We start from the raw sequence: 23,349 nt of genomic DNA on the forward strand, positions 1-23,349 counted from the left end.
CTTGGGGAGGACTGAAGGGCTGGCTCTTGCCTTTCCACAGGAGACTGTCTCGGGCCACAGTATTTACATGGACAGACGCTGCAAGCTCAGGTTCCCCTGGGGGAGTGTGAGGAAACTGTATCAGGATGCCAGATGGCAGGACTGGGGAATGGGGGCCAGGATGCAGCAGAGACAAGGGGATCCCAGCTTGTCCTGCTTCTGGAAGCCTCATTCTGCCATGGTTAGGGCCAGGTGGCAGTGGGTGTTGACTCTCCTCTCCATCTACCTGGCCCTTGCCATCTCCCTCATTGCTATGGGCAGCAGCCACTGGTATGAGGGAACCCAGAGGATGACACTACCACTGTGCCAGGACCCCTTTGTGGGGGTTGAACTGCATTCACTTCGGGAGAACCAGCAGCAGCAGTGGCAGAAGACGTGATGACCAGGCTGTCCAGTACATCTGGGAGACAGGGGATGACAAATTCATCCAACGAATGTTCCATGCAGGGCTCTGGGAGTCCTGTGAGGAAATCCTCAGCAGCACAGGTGAGTGCAGCCTGTGGATCCCCAGGGTGGCGGGGGCAGTGTGGTGGCCAGGAGCAGGGGCTCTGGAGTCAGACTGTGTGAGTCTGAATTCTGGCTCTGCCGTGGACTGTCTCCTTGAGCAAGTCCTTCACTTTTAGTATCAGTTTTCTCATTTATAAAATGGGGACCTTTGAGATGCTTATCCCCTAGAGTTAGTGTACAAATGAAGTAACTAGTGAACTGCGCTAGTGTTTTACCATTTGTCTCTGTCACCAAAACCCTGAAGAATCAAAAGTGACCCTCACCCAACTCTAAACTGTATCCCTAAAATTTCTCTTGCATTTTTTATTTTTTTAATTTTCTGTGTGTGTGTGTGTGTGTGTGTGTGTGTGTGTGTGTGTGACATGTGTGTGAGTACTCATAGAGGCCAGACGAGAAGAGAGTGCTAAATCCCTTGGAGCTAGAGTAATAGACAGGTGTGAGCTGCTGATGTGGGTGCTGGGAATCAAATGGATCCTCTGCAAGAGCACCCGGCACTTAACTACCGAATCATCGCTCCAGTCCCTTCTTTTGCACTTTTAAGTGCAAAAGGTTATCTTTTTCTTTCTTTTCTTTTCTTTTCTTTTCTTTTATTTCTTTTTTTTATTTTTTTTTTTTTTTTTTTTTGGTCTTTTTGAGACAGGGTCTCCCTGCAGCCCCAGCTGGCCTGAAATTCACTATGTAGACCAGGCTGGCTTTGAGCTCACAGAGATCCACCTGCCTCTGCCGCCTAAGTGCTGGGATTAAAGGCATGAGCCACCACACCCGGGCAAAAGGTTATCTTTAAAAACAGGCTTTTAGCATTGTTAGATCACCTACCACATTTATCACAAGCACAGCCCTTAACAGGTTAGACCTTCATCTCAGGCAATCCTTGAAATTAACCTGCAAAGTAGATACCATTCCTACATTCCTACAACTCACAAGCAGGTAAACAGAGGCTCAGAGAACTTCGACTTGCACAACCCTTTCCTATCATATTATTCAACCCCAACTCATCGGCATCTTCTGAGCTCCCATTGGTTTGAAGGTGGGGCTTTGCAAAGCAAATAGTGAAGAAAGGAGAATGAGAAGACAGGAGGGGAAGGTTAGCATATGGAGCACATTTCCCAGAAAAGAGCATTAGCAGTGAAGAGGGAGGGATGGATGCCACCCTTGTTTTAGGTAGGCTGACTGTAAGCCCATCCTCAGGGTTAGGGCATGTGCCTCTTTGCTTTGAAAGCAAAACTCCCAAAGGCAAAAAGGGGAGGCTGCCCCAACAGTCCCCATTTCTTTCCTTGATGTTGAGCTTACTACAGTTCTTGTACAGATTTTTATTTTTTCCTGGAGTTTCTAGTTTCCTTTTCTTTTCCCATCCTCATGACATTTGAAAAATGATTCTTGTGACCCGAGCAAACAGCAGTCAGAACCAACGCTCTGAGATACAGCACAGCCATGTCCAGCCCTCCCCCGATGGGGCCACCAAGGGCCAAACGCCCTGCTTTAGCCTCCCATGCATCCAGGTCAGCGTGGGCGGCCTTTGCTTTAAGTGCCGTGCAGGCACAGCAGTGATACCTGCAGCTAAGACTACTGGGGTTAGGGGCTCCCAAACCCTCTCTTCTTGGGAATGCTCTTCTGTAGAAGTCCACACTCTTAAAACCTTCACATGCAGTTTCAAGAGGCTGGTGACCCTGTGTCCTCAAGGCTCCCAAGATAGTCCCAGAGTTTTGTTTGGAAACTGTAGGCACCGCACCCAAAAGTGAATTGCTTAAGAACTTTTATTCCCTTTCCAAGTCTGCATCTGAGGACTGCTGGATGACGTCTCCACAGCTGTGTATAATGTGAATACATGTTATCAAATGGTGTGAATTAGACTCACCCTGGGAGCTTCAAAACAGCAGGCACACAGCCCCAGAGGTTCTCACTCAATAGGTCTGGATTGGAGTGTAGAAATCAGTCTTTTTTTTTTTTTTAAGTTTTAGCTGAGGTACTATTTATGCACAAATAAGAGGTCAGCTCATTCTGAAAGGCTTACAAGTAAAACCAACATCCCCTGTCCCTTCCTTGGCTCTTTTCAAGGGAAACTCCTTTTAATTTGTTTCCATATGAGAGAACAGAAGTAGTTGTCTTCATTTTAGACATTTTCTATTGACTTAATGTTATAATAAACAGAATTTCACACTTTCTCAGGACAGTATCCCACATAAATTTTACCATCTTCCTAGGAAAGTGCTATTTCTGTTTTATTTAAATCGGTAAACCAGTAATTTGTTTTGACCATGTTGCTCATTCTAGCATCAAAAAGATGTATTTATTATATGTACCACTTTTTGGTTTTCCTGGAGTTTTGGGTTGCCTTTGCTTTTCTCACCATCATTAGTAGTAGTATTTTTATGCTGGTCTATTCTATCTAGAAGCAGCCATATCTCTTTTTATTTTTATTTTATTTTATGTGAGTATATTGCCTGCATTATGTAAGTGCACCCGTGTTGTGAAATACCTACGGAGGTCAGAAGAGGGCATCGAATCCCCTAGAACTGGATTTAAGAACCATTGTAAGCTGCCATGTGGGTGCTGGGAATCAAACCTGGGACTTCTGCAAGAGCAGCCAGTGCTCTTAACCACTGAGCCATTTCTTCAGTCCCAAAGTGTCCATATTTCTAATAGGCTTCCCTGGTGACTATGACATCCACTAAAATGAGAGATTCATGGCCCAGGACACAGAAAAGATAGAAGGCAATCAATGTATTATGGAACATATTCACTAGAAAACATTTCTGTGCCAGCACAGGGCTAGGTGAATGTGAGAATTTAACAGAGAAGAAGTCACAGTGCTGAGAGCTAACATTCAGTGGAAAATGTCTAACAGAAATTGAAACAAGGAAGAACAGAATGATGATTGTAATGGAGGCTCATCTGCAACGTGGTAATGGAAATGAAGAACATGTCTAGGTGTAAGGAAGGCTTCATAAAGGAGGTAGCCACTGTACCAAGCCACCACATCTATTTCTGGCATGTATGTGTCTGAGTATGCTTATGGAGGAGTGGGAGAGGTATTTATGTATATATGTGGTGACCAGAGGACAGCCTCGGGCGTCATCCTCAGGAAGTGCTGTTGTTGGCCTGGAGCCTACCAATTGGGCCAGGCCTGCTGGCTAGCAAGCCCCAGGAAATCTACTGTCTCCATCTCCCCAGCACTGGGCTAACATTGACCTTGGTATACTATTTGTGACACCAAGGACAGGAGGGGTATCAACTTGAACTTTAGGGTATGATAGAAAATTGGAGACATGGGAGCTGCTCTCCTCACTGCTTTTCATGTGAGGGAGACTACCTTAGCTGGACTTGAAGAAAGGTGGGTGGAACTGGACAGTTAGGGAGGTCTAGAAACAGGTGCCAACTGGTGATATCCATGTCATAGGGTGTGTGGCCCATAGTCACAGCAACACTAGGCTGGTAGTGGGTACAAACTATCCTCAAGACTTCTGACAAAGAGTTGTTACCCAGCTTGTATGTATGTGTAGGTGTGTGGGGGGGGGTCTTTCTTAGCCTAGAACAGGAGCCTAGATCAGAGACTGTGTGAGGCTCTTTTGGACTCCTTCCTCTAGAGGAAGCCCCCATGCCAGCCTAAGGAACACACATACACATGCATGCACACACGCATGCATGCACACACACATACATGCACACCCCCTTCATTGGAGGGTCTGTCCTACATCATCTAGACACATGCTGAATTCTAAGGAGAGCTAAATGCTCTCAGTGATTCATGCTCAATACCAAGTGGAAATAAAGGGTGGGTTTTTTGACTCCATCCCAATTTATGTTCATCTCTGTTCTTGAGTTCAAAATGGAAAGAAGCCTTAAAAGGGGCCTTATTGGATGCTCCTAAATTCACTCCACAGAGTTTCTTTCCAGATGGTCTCTGTAGAAAATAAACAAAAAAAAAGATTTTGTTTTGTTTTTGCGTGGGGGGAGGAGGGGGCGATAGGGTCTCACTGTATGACCCTGGATGGCCTGGAGCTTACTATGTAGACCAGGCTGGTCTTGAATTCAACAAAGATCCACCTGCTTCTGCCTCCTTAGTACTGGAATTAAAGACATGCACCACCATGCCCAGCACACAAGCAGTTTTGATGTTCAGACAAGTCTGGATGGAAATTATTGCTTATGTTATTCTCTTCTTGGAAACTCAGAATCCCATTAATATATGAAAATATCTAGGAATTTCTAGAAACCTGATTAACATGACGTATCCCAGTGTTTTCCAAAATTCATTAACCACAGAAGAAATGTATAGAGTCATATATAGTTATAGTTATACTAGTTACATGATAATATAAGGTAAGAAAACTGAGTCATGCATGCTCAAGAGCCCCGTTCCATATTGCAGCACTAGATACTGATGAACTTGGACCTTGAATGCAGGAAATCTTTGCCCTGACCATGTACCACCCCACAGTTCCTATTAACATGGCTAGAGGGCAGCCACTGTAATAAATGTCGTGAATACACTTTTGCTCATGTATCTAAAGCTCCTCTGCTTACATTTCACATAGCTATAGTATACTATATACTACATAGTATAGTATAAAGTTGGGGTTTCTAAATATTGCCATATTGCATTGCTTTATTAAGAAAGGAGAAGAACATCTTCCCAGCACATGCTACACCATTCCAAAAAGAGTTTTTATTTCCATGTTTTGCAGGATATACCCAATACAAGAAGTTTAGAATTCAATTTTTACTTAATGAATTGATACTAAACACATTAAAGGGTGAGTCAAAGCTAATTATCAGCAGATACAAACACAAATGGCTTATAAGAGGAGGCAGCGGGATTGGATGAAGCAGCCAGGATTGCCAGGGACATGAACTTCATCTTAGTTAAAGCTTAGAGCTCAGTTCAGCTTTGAGGTCACGTCCTCCTGGGAGCCCAATACAGTCAGATCCTTTGCTTTTTCAGAATACACCTCACAAACACTGTCTACTTAGATTAACATCACAGGCACTTAGGGAGTTTGGGGGCTCAAGAAAGCAAGGGTAGGAGCAGCAGTAAGTGGAAGGGAGTGCAAAGGACAGGGTCAGGAGGGGTAAGGAAGGCTGAATGGAACAGGAAGTAAAGGCTCTGCTCCTGAAAAGACCCTCCTAAGTCCAGGCAAGGAGCTTGTGAGAGTGCCAAAACCCCGGTTCTCCTGCCCATGGGACTCCACTGAGGAATCATTTCCTTTTTGAATCAGCTCACCTCCTTACAAGTCCACCCTCCCCAGAAACCTTTGCCTGGAGCTGTTTCAGGACACCCTCCAGTGATCCCCTTCTTCCTTCACAAAACCCAGCTTTTCTTTAAAGGGAGACCACACCTCTCTTTCTACACTCTGGAATGACAGTCCCCGGTAGAGGTGATGTATAGATGTTCTTTTCCTTCGGCAGACCCCTGAATCAATGAAAAGTGCTGACTAGATTCTGTGCTGTTCTGCAAAACTCAGAGCATTCACACAGAGAGGAACCTGGGCACCCCCAGGGGTTGTTGCCAGGGCCAGGGCAGGAGGCAGGATGGCAGAGTCAGGCACCCAGCATCTGGACACGTTCTCCTAGGGCTGGCTTGCCATACTGCTTGGCTGTCCAAGTCCTGCCAAGCTATGTAACACTCGCTTCTCTGGCTTCATAGGATTTATAAAGATTTTTCCTCTTAATCCTGCTGGCTTTATTCAAAAGGAACACCATTTCTGAGGATTCACATTAATCAAGGGGTCACTCTGATCTGACTCTCTGGGCCCAAGCTAAGCTCGCCCTTCTAAGCTATGGTGAATTCTCTTAATCTGTTCAGCCAGTCTCCTTATGCTCTGTGCCCTGCCTTTTGCCCTGTTCCTGGCTTCTCTTTTATCCCTGCAGGTAAAGATGGCTCTCCTCACACTAAGGACACTTACTCTTTGTTGTAGTTGGGATGTCATCTGACGCTCCGCAGGTTCATTGTTGAGCCTGCTCCTAATGTGGTGGTGGTGAGGCAGTAGGTGGACCCTACTGAAAGATGGTTAGACTTTTGTTAATTCTCAGAAGGAATCAACAAAGTTATCCTGAGACCCTGTTAGCTCCCAAGAGAGTGGATGTCTTGGACCTCTTGTCCTACTATGTGACTGTTCTCTACCTCCTAGGCCACTCCTACCACGATGCCTCCTGCCATGTGTGACATAGCTAGAGGGCCTTCACTGGAGTCAAGCAGAAGCTAGTGCTCTTAACAGAACTGTAAACTTAAAAGAAACACAAACTGGGGTTGGACAGATGGCTCAGCGGTTAAGAGTACTGGCTGCTCCTGCAGAGGACCGGGGTTCAACTTCCAACACTCACATGGCAGCTAACAACCTCCAATAACTCCAGTTCCAGGGAATCCAACACCCTCTTCTGACCTCCATGGGCATTGCACGACACAGGTGCACTTATACACATTTGGGCAATACACTCTTACAGACGAAAATAAAAATAAAACACACAAAGTTATTTCTTCAAAAAGTATCCAGACTCTGGTATTTTGTTTTAGTAGAAAACAAATAAACTCCTCCAAGCATTAGGTAGAATAGTGATGTGGGAAAAGTTACCAAGCCTCAGGTAGGAAACACCCACTTTATTTTACTTTATTTTACTTTTTTTCAGTACTAAGAACAGCACATGGGGCCTTGCAAATGCTAGGCAAGCACTCTACTGAGCTACATCTCCAGTCCTGAAGACTCCCCCTTTTAAATTCTTTACTGGACTAATTCATTTGAGCCTGGCTTTCAAATCTGTAAAATAGAGATACTTGTGCTTGCCTTTATCAGTAATTCAACACAAAGATGTATAAGGCAAACTTATTATAGCTATCTGAGGATGAAAAAAGCCAGGCTGGGGGAGTTGGGGAACTTCCTGTGGCTTCTGACCATGGTAGGAATAGGACAGTAGCCCTGCCTTTGGGACTTAAATGCCACATGCTGTGTGTCACCCTTTTGCTGCTGTCACTGTTGACTTCCTACTCTGTCCCCCTGGTCTCCCTGCCCCCCTTCCCCATTGTACCCTTTGGCCCCCAGCATTCACCCTTCCCCTCCACTCCATTGCCTTCCCCTCCCCCTCCCCTTTTGTTTCCAGTCACAAGACATCCTTTCTAGTTCCCTGCCTTTAATCTTAGTTATCTACACCAGACATGCATATTTAACAGTAAGAGGCTCAGATCCCAATAGAGGGAGAATACATAGTATTTGTCTTCCAGAGCTGGGTTACCTCACTTAAAACAATATTTTCCAGTTCCATCCATTTTCCTACAAAATTTCATTTTTTTTACCACTGAATAAAATTCCATTGTATATACAAACCACATTTTTATTATTCTCTTCACCTGTGTGTGGACAAATACTTGACTGTGTTCTCTTTATCTTTTAGGTGAACAATGTAGAAGTTTCTCGAGGCTAGTGCCAGCTGAGGATCAAGGTAATTCCATACCATTTATTTATTTATTTATTTATTTATTTATTTATTTATTTAGAGACAGAGTCTCACTATGTAGACTAGGCTGACATGGAACTCACAGAGATCTGCCCACTTCTGCCTCCCAAGTGCCAGGATTAAAGTGTGTGCCACCATGCCTGGTGCTCTTTATATTTTTTAAATATTCTTTATTTTTATATTATGTGTTTGAGTGTTTTGCCTGCATGTATGTAAGTGCACCACACATGTGTGCAGTACCCATGAAGGCCAGAAGAAGGCATCATCAGATTCTCTGGAACTGGAGTTTTGGACAATTGTTAGCTACCATGTTGGTACTGGGAACTGAACCAAGGTCCTCTGCAAGAGCAGTCTATGCGCTTAACTACTGAGTCATCTCTCCAGCCTCTATACATCTTCTTTAAAAGGGCAGAGACAATATCCCCTATCAGAATCAAAATAACTCCTTAACTCTTAAGCTAATGAGTGGAGATCCACAGGTAAATGGATGGAACTAGAAATTGTTATACTAAGTGAAGTAACACAGACTCAGGAAAACAAAAGACATATATTCTCCCTCATTTGTGGATCCTAGCACCAAATCTTTATATATGAGTATATATCCTGTTGTAACTGCAGGAACTAGGAAAATAGAAGAGAATCAGGGAGGTAAAGTGAAAGAAGGGACCCAAGAGAGAAGAATGGTAGTAGAAAGGTATTACTAAAGGAGAAATGTATTAAATGGGGGTAGTTAAATGGGAGGGGAGAGAGAGAGCTATACAAGGAACCATGGGGATAAAGGGGAAGGAGTTCAAGAGCGGTGGGACCACAGCAGACAGGAATTATCAAGGTGAAATGGGGACACTTTAAATGGGGAGGGCAGGGAGGGAGGATAAGACAAAGAGAGAGAGAAGAGAGATAATAGTGCCTAGCTAGTATAAAAAAAACAGAGGAAATTGTATTAGTCCAAAAACCTACTGAAAACTACATATGCAATGTCTGTACATAAGTCCATGTATACAGCTGAAGGCTACATTAAAAAAAAAAAAACAGTACCAGACAGGAGAACCCTTCCTTTGAGTTGTTAGCCAGGGTAGTCCAAGAGACTCTCAAAATTACACAGACCATTGCCATAGTCCTTGATTACCTCCCAGAATTTGAAGGTAAGACCCTATTGGTGAAGACAGGACATACTTTAGACACAGGATTTGGAGCAATGGAGCTGGAACTGACCTGGAAGCCACCTCCCTGAATGTTAACTCTCATAGCTTTGGAGAGTACTGCCCAAGTTGGTAAGGAAAAACATCAATCAATGATCTAACCCCAGCTTCAAGACCTAAAAACCACATCAATGCGTAGCAAATGACATTGATGCAGTAGTGACACTTTTATCTTGGGGGTAATCAACAGCTACCTAATAGGACTTAAAGCCCACTCAGTGGAAGGAAACTCATGTGTGGTACTGTAAACCTAGCCAGATACACATAGCTGGAGAGGTCATAGTCTTAGAGAAAACCCCAAGGTTGTCACATCCCTAGACAAATATAATTTCTTACTATGTACAAAATATGTATCCTTAAATTTACAGATAAAAGCCAGGTGTGGTGGTGCGTGCCTTTAGTCCCAGCTCTCAGGAAGCAGAGGCAGGCAGATCTCTGTGAGTTCAAGGCCAGCCTGGTCTACATAGTGAGTTCAGGCCAGCTGAGGCTACAGGGAGACCCTGTCTCCAAAAGACCAAAAAAAAAAAAAAAAAAAAAAAAAAAAAAAAATACAAACAAGTATCCCAGTCACCACTCATCAAAGAAACTTCTTTTTCAACCATCAGAAATTATTACAGAGCTCCACAACTGGTCACACACAGACATTGTCTGTGAATTGCCCGAGCCTAAGTGGCACATCTATGATGCAACCTCTACACCTAAGGCTCACGGAACACAGAACAAGGGATGAAGAGAACACTAATGCATCTTTCAGTTCTCACCAATGAAGCTCCCTCATGCAGCAGAGGGCCAGGAACACAAAGGTTACAAATAGCCAAAACATAGAGAATACAAGTCTACAGAGTGTGGGTCCTCGGCAGGACTCCTATATTAAAATCCACCCACCCGGGGCTCAGGGACCATTTCAGAAGGTGGGGTAGAAAGATTGTAAGAGCCAGGGAGGAGGTGCATGACCATATGCAAATGGAGTCCTACAGGCTCCTGGGACCCTTCTCATATGAATCTACAGCAATGGTGTCAGCATGCACAAGGCCCATGCAAACTCAAGCAGACAAAATCCCAGCACAGAATTGTGGAAATGGACAGCAGGCCCCAATCTTAATCAAAGAATTATTGCCAGCTGATTACTGCTGGGTGAGGAAGAACTGATCTTAAAGGGGGGACTCTAGATAGGCTGACTAGACCTCAGTGGATGAACTTGCACTGAGGGACATCTGGGGACACTAACTTAACATGATATTAACACAAATGATGGAATGTATGAATTCAAGGAGTGGGGACTATGGGGAAGGGGGTATAAAGATGGTTAAGATGTTCTGTATAAAATTCACAAAAATTCAATGAAAATTTTTTAAAAGGAGTAGAGGTCTTCAAACCTTTCATATCTCCCACCAGAAACATTTGCTTAGGTTTTTCTTCCCGACTATGGGCAGTCTTTACATAAGGTCCTGAGAGCCTGCTGACCGGCCAACTTCCCAGGACTCAACAGAGGTACCTGTGGTCTTCACGCCAAAGCTTTGCTGTGATGGCACTTTTCATGTCACTGTGGCTGCTATGGTTTAGCGTGTCCACAGGGAGTTCCTGAGACTGGGTCCTCAGAGTGAAGATGCTGAAAGGCGATAAGGGACTTTTTGAGGTCATTGGGGCAATGCTCAGGAGGAATTGATGTAGTTTCTAGGCGATACCAAGCTAGTTCTGATGAGAGGGTATTAGAAAAGAACAAACCTGGCCTCGCCCATGTCCCTCTGGCTTCCTGTCTCACCCATGGTCTCTCCTTCCTGTGTATTGTCCCATCACAATGACATGCCACGAGATAAGACAGCCAAGAAGGCTTTTGCAAAAACAGGCCCATGCTGTTTGGTCTTTTCAGTATCCAAAATCATGAGCTGAATAGACCTTTTCACTTTACAAAAATATCTAGTAGCAACAACAACAAAAAAAAAATGGATTAATGTAGAAGTGACCAAAATTAAAGAATTGAGCCTTCAGTTCTGGATTTGGAATGCCCAGGGTCACTCTCCTTTCTGCCTGTAGGTGTCCTGTGGCTCTCCATTGGAGCTGAGGTTTTGGAAATCTTTCTGATACTGACAGTTGCCCTACTCCTGGGCTCCAGAGTGAGTTGTTACAGCTCTGGGTGCAACTGGCAAACGGTGGATGCCTCAGTGGCCATCCTTATGGCGCTTGCAGGTATTTTCTAACATCATCATCAGAGCAGGCTCCTCCAGCCCATTCCAGAGAAGACAGAGAATAGGCTGGCTCCCTCCTGTCACTGCCCAGTTCAACGGAATAGCTGGTCTTCTGGATCAATCATTGGATTGATCCCACTGAGTGGAAGAGATGTTGAAAAGGAGAAAGATAGGCACAGGAAGAGAGTGACATTTAGGAATCCTCCCAAGTTCAGACCTCTGCTACTTAATAGCTATGAGACCCTGGGCAAGTTAGTAAACATCTCTGAGTTAACAGTCATATCTAGGCTATGGTGATAATCAAATAGGAATATACCAAATATATACACTTTAGTGTTTAAAAAATTATTACCTGTTTGATATAAATATTCCACACAGAACTCTTTTTATTTATTTTAATACCACCTCTGTTCTCCAAGCAAATTTTATAACAACTTAGCTCAGTCTCTTAAAGTCCCTTAGGTGGATGTTTCCTCCAAGAAAAAACCCCGAATGTATGACTTCCTCCAGGTCTCCAGCTGATCACACAAAGCTCTGTTTGTGTTGTATCTATCAGTCCAATGCCCACATCACTGATGTGTTTCATAAGCACAGCACAGCTTGCCCAAGCCTTAGTATCAGTGAGCAGGAAGATAAAATCCAGTTTCTAGATCTTCATAGCAAAGAGCTAAACCACCAACCTCCTGCCCTAGTCTCAGCATCCACTATGGTCTTCTTGATTGTGACCAGGCCTTTTTCTGGATGTCCCTTCAGTTTCAACTGTGGGAAAGAGATGCCAGATGGCGTGTTTAAGGATGCCTAAGTATGGACACATCGTAAGGATGTGCAGGTGCTGGGGTGCTCCCAACATCCAGCACTTGAGGGTAGACAAGCTTATCCACTGTGTTGTTTTCTTAACTGTGGCTCATGAAGCTTTCCTTGTGCAGGGCTCCTAGACATGGTGGCCCACATGATGTATACAACTATTTTTCAAATCACCGTGAACCTGGGACCAGAAGATTGGCGGCCTCAGACATGGGAATTTGGCTGGTCCCATTGGTAAGTTGCTTGAGCTGGCAGACCAAAAGAGATGGACATCGGTTTTGTAGGAAAATAGCCGTTAGTCATAGTACCAGTGCCTGCTATTCTTGTGGCTGTTGGCTGGTATCACAACCTTTCTATAGCCCAGTCCCCTCATCCATATAGTGAAGCTACCTGCCTCAATCATTTTTTAGAGATTTAAAGAGGTTGTATTTATAAAATACCTGGCAAATTATAAAGTCCTCAAAGAAATGGAGATGTTGCAGTTAGTACATTCTTAAACACGGGTTGAGGAATATTGTCCAAGCTAGAACTCGTAATATTTTATGGAGGGGGAGACCCAGCTTCTGTTTTTATCGAAGATAAGGCCATGAGAGGTAAGTTCTGCCTCTAACAAAAAGACTCAGTCATACCATGTGAGACCACAGGGGTTTGTGTCTTCTCATTTTTGCAGTGCTGGAGATCAAACCAAGGGACTCCCACACACTAGGCAAGTACTCGAACCTGCAGCCCAAACCGGAGCCTCTCTTTGGCATGGACCTCCAAATAATACTGTGTCTTAAAATTAGATGTACCTGTACACTTTTCATCCTACATGGAAGTCTCTTAATACTACAAGAAAGTTGCAGATTCAAAATGGAATCACTGATGTCAAAACTTGATAAAATAGAGTTTTTAAAAAAGCCCACAAAGGGAGAGCCCAATAACCAGAACTATTCAAAGAAAATCTTCCAAACAGCAGTTTACTACAGGGATAGTTAGCCATTTGAACAACCTAACACACTGTCTCATGCTTGATCCCAGACTACAAAAGGGCCAAACTGTAGCGCCAAGATTACAACTCTTACCTAGCAACTACTGATACTAACCAATCATGACTCACCTGACAGACACAGCCAGTACCAACAGCCTTTCTACAAAATGACTAATCTCTTTTCCTTTGTTCTCCAGATGTGCCAGAGTGTCACCTGACTGTACCTGTCTCTAGTTTCACTCTTATTCTTTGTTTATCCCAAATAAAGCCTTTTACTTAGAATTGCCTTTATATTTTTATTTGATGCTGATAGTTATTTTCCTGTCTTTAGAACCCAAATAGCACTGGCTCCCTCATCCCGCCATTCTAGACTATGTCTTTAATGCCCTGACCCTTACGTTTCTCTTTAACTCTTCTTGTGGCCTTGCGAGTCTGAAGATGTTCATTTTCACAGTTGCTTCTCCATAACCATCCATTCCACTTTGGTGACGTGAGTGGTCACCCTCACCATTCTAGACTATGTCTTTAATGCCGTGACCCTTACGTTTCTCTTTAACTCTTCTTGTGGCCTTTTCACAATTGCTTCTCCATAACCATCCATTCCACTTTGGTGACGTGAGTGGTCACCCTCTCAACTGGCGCTCTCAGTTCTGAGGAGACCTTGCTGGCACTGTGCACGATTGGCTGGAAGATCTATTAAGAGATGACTATTTAATTCCTTGCATATCCAGGAAGGAATTTATTCAATGCTCTGTATTGACCATTCAACAAAATGCAGAAAAGTCTGTTGACAAAGATTTTCCCTTGGAATTTTGAAGGCTCTGTTTTCTTCTGGCCTGCAGTGTCCTCTCCAGAATTTATCACCATTCTGATTCGTGGTCTGCTGTTTCCTTTTAAAAATGTCAAGATGTTCCTCTGTGGGAATTTTCTTTTTGTCACATCCATTTTTTTCACACGCTTGGTAAGCCCCTTAGCTTGTGTCCTACAAGCCTGAGAAGTTTTCTTTTGTTATTTCTCTCATTATTTCCTCTCCTCAGTTTTCCGTTCTCTTGACTCTTGTTAGCTAGCTATTAGATCATTTGGGTTAATTAGTACTTTTCTTATCCTTTCTCTTTTTCTTATATTTTCTAAGAAGTTTTCCTCTGCTTCTCTTCTAACCTTAATATCGAATTCTTAGTTTGGATCATTTAATTCCCAGGAGATCTTCTTTGTCTGTTTAGTTGTTTATTTTCCTGATCTTGCTTTGTGGATGCAACATCTTCCTGTCTCCCTTCCTGTTGCTGTCTTGTTTCTGGAGCTCTCTCTCCTTTGGAACTCTTTACCCCTGTTTGTTATTGGACCTCCCTCAGACACTGGTGTCCTTGATTGTGAAGTCATATTTCAGGATAACCGAAGGCTCTGGGGCAGGATTAGAACGTATCTACTGGTAAGCTCTGTGTATTTGTTTGGGTATGACACTATCTACTTCATGTGGAAATTCTATCCCATACACATACACACACACACACACACACACACACACACACACACACATTGTGTCAATATGTTCTTTTCCTGCAACCCTTCAGTGTCTTCAGAGGGAATTACCCGGTACCTGCAGGAAGTGAGTAAGTTTATGTGTCTGGCTGATGAATTCTGGGGTTAAGTATGAGAAAGGTTCAGAACAGCTTCCTGATCCATATATATACCTTTTCATGCAACTCCTGTTTTCAGACCAACTTTCCCCCTTGCCTTCCACAAGGCTGTCTGTCTCTGAATCTGGGCCCTTTGCACCCATGCAGGTGCAAAGAAAAATAAGCCTGCGTTCTCCTAGGCACAGAAGGTAGGGGAGTGTTTGTGGTATGGAGGACATCTGGGAGCCAGACAGCTTCAGACTTTTACTCAATTTCCTGAGTGTGTGTGTCTGTGTGTGTGCCTGCCTCAAAGTGTTAGCCTCTCAAGGACTCGGTAGGGCAAATCCAACAGACTTATATCTTGTCTCCTGGGGGAGGGGGCAGGCAGGGGGATCTGCCCTGTAAACACTGTGTGGAGCGCCTACCCCCTGTGACATAGTCATTGCTCTGGAAATTGCCTTCAATCCTCTCACATCTCCTTCCCTTCTCTTTGGCCCTGTGAGTTCACACTGATAGTCTAATACCGTCCCTTCAGTAGGCTGTGGAGGGTCACAATGAGCTCTTGAAGTCAGTCTTTCATTTGAACCTAGAAGTCTCTCTCCCTTGCCATTTTCCATGATGGGCAGAATTTTATCTGATTTGCTTCAACAACAAAGCTGCCCATTGTCTTCATAAAAGGATGCCCCCATCCTAAGATGTACCTAACGGCATAAAACAGCATTCCCATGAATAATGGTAGTGCCCACCCAATAACATATTCACTGCCAGGGCTTATTCCGACTATTTCCCCATCCTGCCTCCATTTAAACCAGAATAAGGAAAACCTGCTAAAGAAAACATTAAGGCCAGAGTGCTGAGGGACAGCCTGGTCTCAGTGTCAGGACACAACAGAGTCCAGCGAGCGAACAGTCAGGGTTATGGGGTCCAGAGTCAAATGCAGGACGGCCCACTTTCTAAGTGGTGACTATAGACATGCTTACCTTCCCTGGCCTCAGCCTCTGCATATGTGAAGTGGGGAGGCTGCTATAAGGTCACGTTAGAGAATCCAGAGTTCATCACCTCATATAGTAATATCAGCATTCACCCACATGTGTGTCTGCTCAGCTTTTCCTGTTGGTCTTCTCTAAGCTTCTCTAAGGAACCCTGGTCCATATGTAGCCCTTCTATCTTATGGTAATGTGAACATCTGACACGCTTTAGCATGAAGCAGATGCTAATTGCTATGATTCCAATACAGTGCTGAGTTCTACAAAAGAAGAAAAGTGCAGACCATTATCTGAGAAGGAAGCAGTTTCCAGCCTGCAAGACGATCTGAGTAGCCAGGTTCAACACCAGCATCCTGAGTTAGCACCAACAGCCATAAGTTATACCTAGGCACAGAGGGTACTATGCTAAGTCCTTCCCATATGTTATCTTGTCCAGTTCCTCGAATTCTCTGCAGCAATCCCATGTGACAGATGGCACTGAGGATATTCCAGTCTAGCAATGAGGAAGCTGATGGGAACAGGTAAAGGCATGGGTTCAGGCCACAGAGAAACTAAGCAAAGCTTTTGTACAAACCAAGCACAGGGAATCCACACCAGATCTCTTAAGCCACACCACAATAACCATCTCTGGGGCCTGGAATGCAAACTGCAAGTTCCCACTAGGGGATTCAGAAGGTGGCTGACCCCAGGGCAGCTCTGGAGTCATAGTCCAGGCCTTTCCTAACCATGACTTTTGTTGCAGCCTTGCCTGGGGATTCTTTGCCCTCTGCATGGCTGTGTCTGTCGCCACCATGAGCAGATACACCATAGCCCACACAGAATGTTTAGAGAAGACCAGGACACAGAAAGGCAGTTGTCACCCACAGCACAACACCTCACAGCCTGAGGCTTCACAGCGTGTTTGGCAAACAGGAGCTGCTCCCAGCCCTGCTGGACTTGTCCTCACGAAGGTTTTTGGGCACCTACCCTCAGGTGTCACAGGCAAGGTGTCTGTGTGCTAGGCAGTGGCTTTTGGCTGCCAGATCTGCACATGCAGATGAGTCAGGCACTTGAAAACACAGTGAACACTTCTGGGATGGGATTCAAAAGACTAAGATACAGGTAAGTCTTCCACTACCCACCTCAACCTCCATTAGACATCTCTGGCTTCAGCCTCTCATGCCTCTTAAAATGCCAGTATTTTTAACGAAGATAATGTTTATAGATGATAACAACTATTCTGACTCCCTGACAGTGAGTATAATAAAGTTCCCAAAGGAAGAGGAATCATGAAAGTTCTACAGGGAAGAGAAGAAGATGGGATAGACAGCTTTTACAATGAATGTAAAATGTGTTGCCCACACAGATGTAACAATAGAAAATCCCAGAATATTTTTTTCTAATCCACACAGAAATGTGTGCCCATCCTATGCATCTTAATTTTCATCAAGAAGTTAGAAATTTTTTAAATGAATTTTCTTGCTTAAAAATATTTTTTCTTACATCTGAGCAGCACTTTCTGCTTAGAAACAAATAAAAGCACTTTTCTTTGGAATTTCATAATATCTACTTACAGTAAAGGCAGTTTGGAAGGATGGTAAAATGACAGAAGGAGATAAAAACATAGTCAAATGGAATAACATCTTATCACAGTGAAGTGGAACAAATGTTTGGATTGTCCTGCTTAAATTAAATCACCAGGCATTTTTGCTTCTAAAAATAAACTCTGCCAAGCTCGCAGGCCTTGTGTGAGGCAGGGTTGTGCTCTGGGTTTCCTGGTGGGTTCAGCTACGATGTTCATCAATCTATTTTGGGCTTTACACCAACAGATGATTGAGCCACAGATGGTCAGACACACAGAGTGTTTTGGGAAATAAAACGGACTGTGAAATTCCAACAAACTTCAACACACCCTAGCTCAGAATCATTTTTTAAAACTGTACCTATATACTTGGTAAACATGTTTCTGATTTTTAAAAACCATATGCTTATAATAAACAATCTGCTTATGCTGAAATTAGATTTTACTGTCAAATAGAAAAGGAGAAAACTGCAACTAACTTAATGTTTGTGATTCAAGTTGAACATCTAAAAATTGTCAATCCAGCAGAATGTGTGTTTTATTTTACAGTTCTTGGTAGCTTTGACTGAAATGTGTGTGTCTCAGAGATACCTGTTGGGGTTCTCAGCACTTTACTCCCCTAGATCACTAGGACTGATGCCCAACAGCCTCTGCTTGTGCAATGTGTGTGCTCTTTCACAGGGTCTGTCACCTGCCTATTCAGGTGGATCGTGTGTAGATTTGAGTCTAATCTGCCCCGAGAGAAAAAGGAACTCTCTAGAGTGTTCCCAAAGAGATACTTGTAAACAAATATATGGGGTACCGCAGCTGGAGATGCCAAGGAAGAAATGAATTTTCTGGAACCTGTGAGCAAAAGTGGTGTCAAAGGAACCAGTGACTGATATAGACATCAGAGCAGAAAGGTCATCTCTGAAGCTCAAGTCGAATAGATTCTTGAGCTCCAAGGGCACTTCACATCCTTTTAGAATCTTAAAATGTTGGTTGTGTGGCAGGTGTGATGGTGCACACTTGTAATCCCGGCTCTGAGATAGGAGGATAGTGAGTTTGGGGTTAGTAACAAAAAGTGCACCGTGAGGTTCTTTCTCAAGAAAGAAAATCGGTTGTGTTGAAGTAGAACACATGAAGAGAAAAGTATCTAAACCAGATGTGTACAGCATAGGGAGCTTTCAGAGAGTGGCTGTTTGCTCCCTGGTCAAAAAACAGAACCAAGGCATGTCATTGCCATCTGTCTCTGCCAAAAGACAGACACTGCTGCATTTAAATTCTTCAGTGTATTGAAATGATCTTTGTATATCTGTTCCCCTTTATAGATTATAATTTTCTCTATGTAAGAACTGCTCCTTATACTCCAGCATCTAAAATAGTGATTAACAATTGCATATATATGTATATATGGTATATATATGCTTATATATATACCATATGTATATATGATATATATATGCTTATAGACTCTCTCAGATAACATTTTAAAAAATAATTTCATGGGAAAACAGCTCATGATTAAGAATGTGCCAGCTCATCTGCTTGTTTTGATTTGGATGGCTCCAAAGTTTCATTCATTGAAGACCTGGTCCCCAGCCAGTAGCACTGTTAAAAGTGATTGGATCATGAGGCCACCAACTTCATCAATGGGCTAACCCATAAGCAAATAGCTGAATGGGCTATTAGAAGGTGGGGCCTAGTTGGAGGAAGTAGGTCACTGGGGATGGGGTGTGACTATTCCTCGTTGCTTCCTGTCTCTATTTCCTGGCTGCCTTGAGGTGAGCAGTGGTCTCCTGGCATACCCTTCCATCACAATGTTTCTCTGACTACCACTAAGAAACAGTGGAACCAGCCAGCCATGGACTGAAACCATCATCAAAATAAATCCTTCCTCCTTTAAGTTGTCTTGACCAGGTATCTTGTCACAGCAACAGAACACTGGCTCCTCACTCTGACCTTGTGTGAGTTACTTAATCTTTCTATGCCTTTTTTTCCTTCTCTTTAATGTTTGTGATTCAAGTTGAACATCTAAAAATTGTCAATCCAGCAGAATGTGTGTTTTATTTTACAGTTCTTGGTAGCTTTGACTGAAATGTGTGTGTCTCAGAGATACCTGTTGGGGTTCTCAGCACTTTACTCCCCTAGATCACTAGGACTGATGCCCAACAGCCTCTGCTTGTGCAATGTGTGTGCTCTTTCACAGGGTCTGTCACCTGCCTATTCAGGTGGATCGTGTGTAGATTTGAGTCTAATCTGCCCCGAGAGAAAAAGGAACTCTCTAGAGTGTTCCCAAAGAGATACTTGTAAACAAATATATGGGGTACCGCAGCTGGAGATGCCAAGGAAGAAATGAATTTTCTGGAACCTGTGAGCAAAAGTGGTGTCAAAGGAACCAGTGACTGATGTAGACATCAGAGCAGAAAGGTCATCTCTGAAGCTCAAGTCGAATAGATTCTTGAGCTCCAAGGGCACTTCACATCCTTTTAGAATCTTAAAATGTTGGTTGTGTGGCAGGTGTGATGGTGCACACTTGTAATCCCGGCTCTGAGATAGGAGGATAGTGAGTTTGGGGTTAGTAACAAAAAGTGCACCGTGAGGTTCTTTCTCAAGAAAGAAAATCGGTTGTGTTGAAGTAGAACACATGAAGAGAAAAGTATCTAAACCAGATGTGTACAGCATAGGGAGCTTTCAGAGAGTGGCTGTTTGCTCCCTGGTCAAAAAACAGAACCAAGGCATGTCATTGCCATCTGTCTCTGCCAAAAGACAGACACTGCTGCATTTAAATTCTTCAGTGTATTGAAATGATCTTTGTATATCTGTTCCCCTTTATAGATTATAATTTTCTCTATGTAAGAACTGCTCCTTATACTCCAGCATCTAAAATAGTGATTAACAATTGCATATATATGTATATATGGTATATATATGCTTATATATATACCATATGTATATATGATATATATATGCTTATAGACTCTCTCAGATAACATTTTAAAAAATAATTTCATGGGAAAACAGCTCATGATTAAGAATGTGCCAGCTCATCTGCTTGTTTTGATTTGGATGGCTCCAAAGTTTCATTCATTGAAGACCTGGTCCCCAGCCAGTAGCACTGTTAAAAGTGATTGGATCATGAGGCCACCAACTTCATCAATGGGCTAACCCATAAGCAAATAGCTGAATGGGCTATTAGAAGGTGGGGCCTAGTTGGAGGAAGTAGGTCACTGGGGGTGGGGTGTGACTATTCCTCGTTGCTTCCTGTCTCTATTTCCTGGCTGCCTTGAGGTGAGCAGTGGTCTCCTGGCATACCCTTCCATCACAATGTTTCTCTGACTACCACTAAGAAACAGTGGAACCAGCCAGCCATGGACTGAAACCATCATCAAAATAAATCCTTCCTCCTTTAAGTTGTCTTGACCAGGTATCTTGTCACAGCAACAGAACACTGGCTCCTCACTCTGACCTTGTGTGAGTTACTTAATCTTTCTATGCCTTTTTTTCCTTCTCTGCAAAGTGGGAACAATGATGCTACCCATATGAATGACTGTGGGGACTGGGTGTGTCAGTGAAGAAGCGTGAAGATTATAGAACAGGGTCTGGCACTCAGTTAACACAGTGGGAAGGCAAACTATTAGCAGCTGCCAAGTTTAAGCACTTCCATAGGTTCTGTGGGCACAGAAGACACACTTGGGGGCCCGGGGGGTGTCCTAAGCCTTTGCAGATGAGTTGGAGGGACAATAGTGAAAAGCCCAGTGGCCAAGACCCAGAGAGAGCAGGGATCAAGGGGTGCCAACTTATGGTGGTTTGAATGAAAATGTCCCCCATAGGTTCCAAATATTTGGACATTTCATCCCCAGATGGTGGTGCTCTTTTGGGGGGGGGGCGGTCTTAGAAGGTATGACTATCCTAAAGGAAGCACATCACTGGGGGTGGGCTTAGAGAATTCTTAAGCCTTGCCACATCTCCAGTTGCTCTCTTGCTTCCTGTACTTGCGTGATGATGTGAGAGCTTAGCTTCTGCTGCTCCTGCTCCAGCCACCTCCAGCCACCATGCCTCCCTGCCATGATAGACTGTAATTCTCCTGGAACTGTAAGCTCAAATAAACTCTTCCTTCTATAAATTGCTTCGGTCAGTGTTTCTATCACAGCAACAGGAAAGTGACTAATATACAACCCATCAGCCATTTTAGCCTGAACTATCTCTGTCCTAGGTTAACATGTCAGTGAGTTTTATTAGTGTCTACAATGTTACAGGCACCACCCATTTCTCCTAGATGAAAGAAGTTAGAACTTCTTTCCTGGTATTAGCAAAAATACCTGCTGAGGCCAGTGCTTGAAGAACTGGCCTGCAGCCAGCATCTACTTATACCAGGAGACAAGCAGTGCCCAGGTGTCAACTGTTCTGCACAATGAGCCATCACTCAATGAAACCCCATCTGGACCTCAGTGACCTTCCCCACCAGGTCAGGGAACTCGGGAGAAAGAGTCCTATATCCCTCTTTCCAGGTGCCAAGGAAAGATGCAGCTGTCATGAGGTGGCTGAGAAGGAATGAATGAGGTTCACAGATGAAGGAACCAGCAAGTGGGAGCCAACTGTTTTTGCATAGCATGTGGATTTGACCTTAAAGGGACTTGATTGGCTCAGAGTCCATTTGACCAGTTCTTCCCAGAGTGGACATGAGGTGTACTTCTTCTGGTGAGCTCCCTTTGGGAATCATGGCTTATAGCTCCACTGAGAGGGGTGTCTTTGGAGCCCACAATAAGGCTGGCAGGCCTGGAAAGTGAGGCTGAAATTAGGTTTGTTCATGAAGCGTTTTGATTTCTTAAACAGTCAAAGGATGTATATATAAAGCCCTGGATGGGAGACTCAGGCATGACAGAATTGCCTATTCCCCAGGCCAAACACAGGAAAACTTCAGTGTTGTGTGCAGTGGGGAGGAAAAGGCAGAATGGAAAGTTGCAAGTCTACCTGAAGATTAAAGGAAACTTAAATCACTCATGTGAGTGACCAAAAAGGTGGAAATTTAAAAGCAAGAGAATTGGGGAGGGAGGACAGAAAAGGCCTCAGGAATTCAGACAGAATCCATCTGATTCGATCTTTCTCTGCATTGGGTTATCTTATTTCACTTTTTCTTCTCAATTATGAAATTATTCTAATATACATTATGTGAAATAGGCGGATACCCATGTGCCTGTGCCCACCACTCAGATTTAACAGAAGTAAATGCTTTGTTACTTGTCTCCCTTTATGAGAAAGGACAAGAAGTGTAAGACACACAACTAGAGTCTCTTCTCTCCCTCCTGTCCTTTCCATCTTGCTTTCTCCCAAGAACTAGGCACCACCCAGGAACCACGGGTATTACCCCTTTACACAGTTGTATGTGTTTTCTGTAGCTGTTTCCATGACTACACAGTCAATGGTCTGGTATGGTTTCAGTTTCATAAGAACAACATCACCTTATCCTGGTCTTGTCTCTCAAAGAAGATCAGACCACTTTCCAGTTTTTTTTTAAAAACTGGGTTAAAATACATCTAACAGGAATATCACCTTCGTAACCATTTTAGTGCACAGTTCAGTGGCATTAAGAACGTTCACACTGCAGTGATGCATCTGCCACCATACCCAGAACTTCTTCATCTTCCCCAGCTGGGGAAGTTTCCCCAGTAAACATTAACTCCCTTCTTCAGTCTCCCCTCAGTCCCTGGCAATCAGCATTCTTTTTATCTCTGTAAACTGACCACCCTAGGGATCTCACTTGTCTTTTGTGACTGGCTTACTTTACAAGACACAGTGTGTTCAGGTCTATTAATATTGTGTGCCATGTTTTCTCTCTTTCTTAAGGCTGAATAATATTCCAGACAATTAATTTCATCAGATGCGAGGCTGGCCCAACAATTCCCAGTTCCATCCAACCCCTGTATCTCCCTCTCCACCAGCCATCCTTCCATGCATGAAGGCCTCCATGGACGGGGCACCCACTGCCTAAAGTGAATCTGTTGGAAGCAGTTTTGTGTAGCAAAGCAAGCCTTAGCTCCAACCAGAAGGAAGATAGT

At 43.7% G+C, this 23,349-nt stretch overlaps 1 protein-coding gene across 1 annotated transcript; it reads left to right on the plus strand.

Annotated features, from left to right (window-relative positions):
• The first annotated feature begins 217 nt into the window (after positions 1 to 217).
• On the plus strand, positions 218 to 16,751 carry Gsg1l2 (GSG1 like 2). The gene is given in 6 exon segments (XM_017795008.1): positions 218 to 352; positions 354 to 525; positions 7,930 to 7,977; positions 11,226 to 11,378; positions 12,304 to 12,415; positions 16,493 to 16,751. Coding segments are annotated over 6 exon segments (879 nt in total).
• Positions 16,752 to 23,349: the final 6,598 nt, after the last annotated feature.

The sequence above is a fragment of the Nannospalax galili genome, unplaced genomic scaffold, assembly GCF_000622305.1.
Source record: "Nannospalax galili isolate Female #2095 unplaced genomic scaffold, S.galili_v1.0 scaffold146, whole genome shotgun sequence".
Taxonomy (NCBI): domain Eukaryota; kingdom Metazoa; phylum Chordata; class Mammalia; order Rodentia; family Spalacidae; genus Nannospalax; species Nannospalax galili.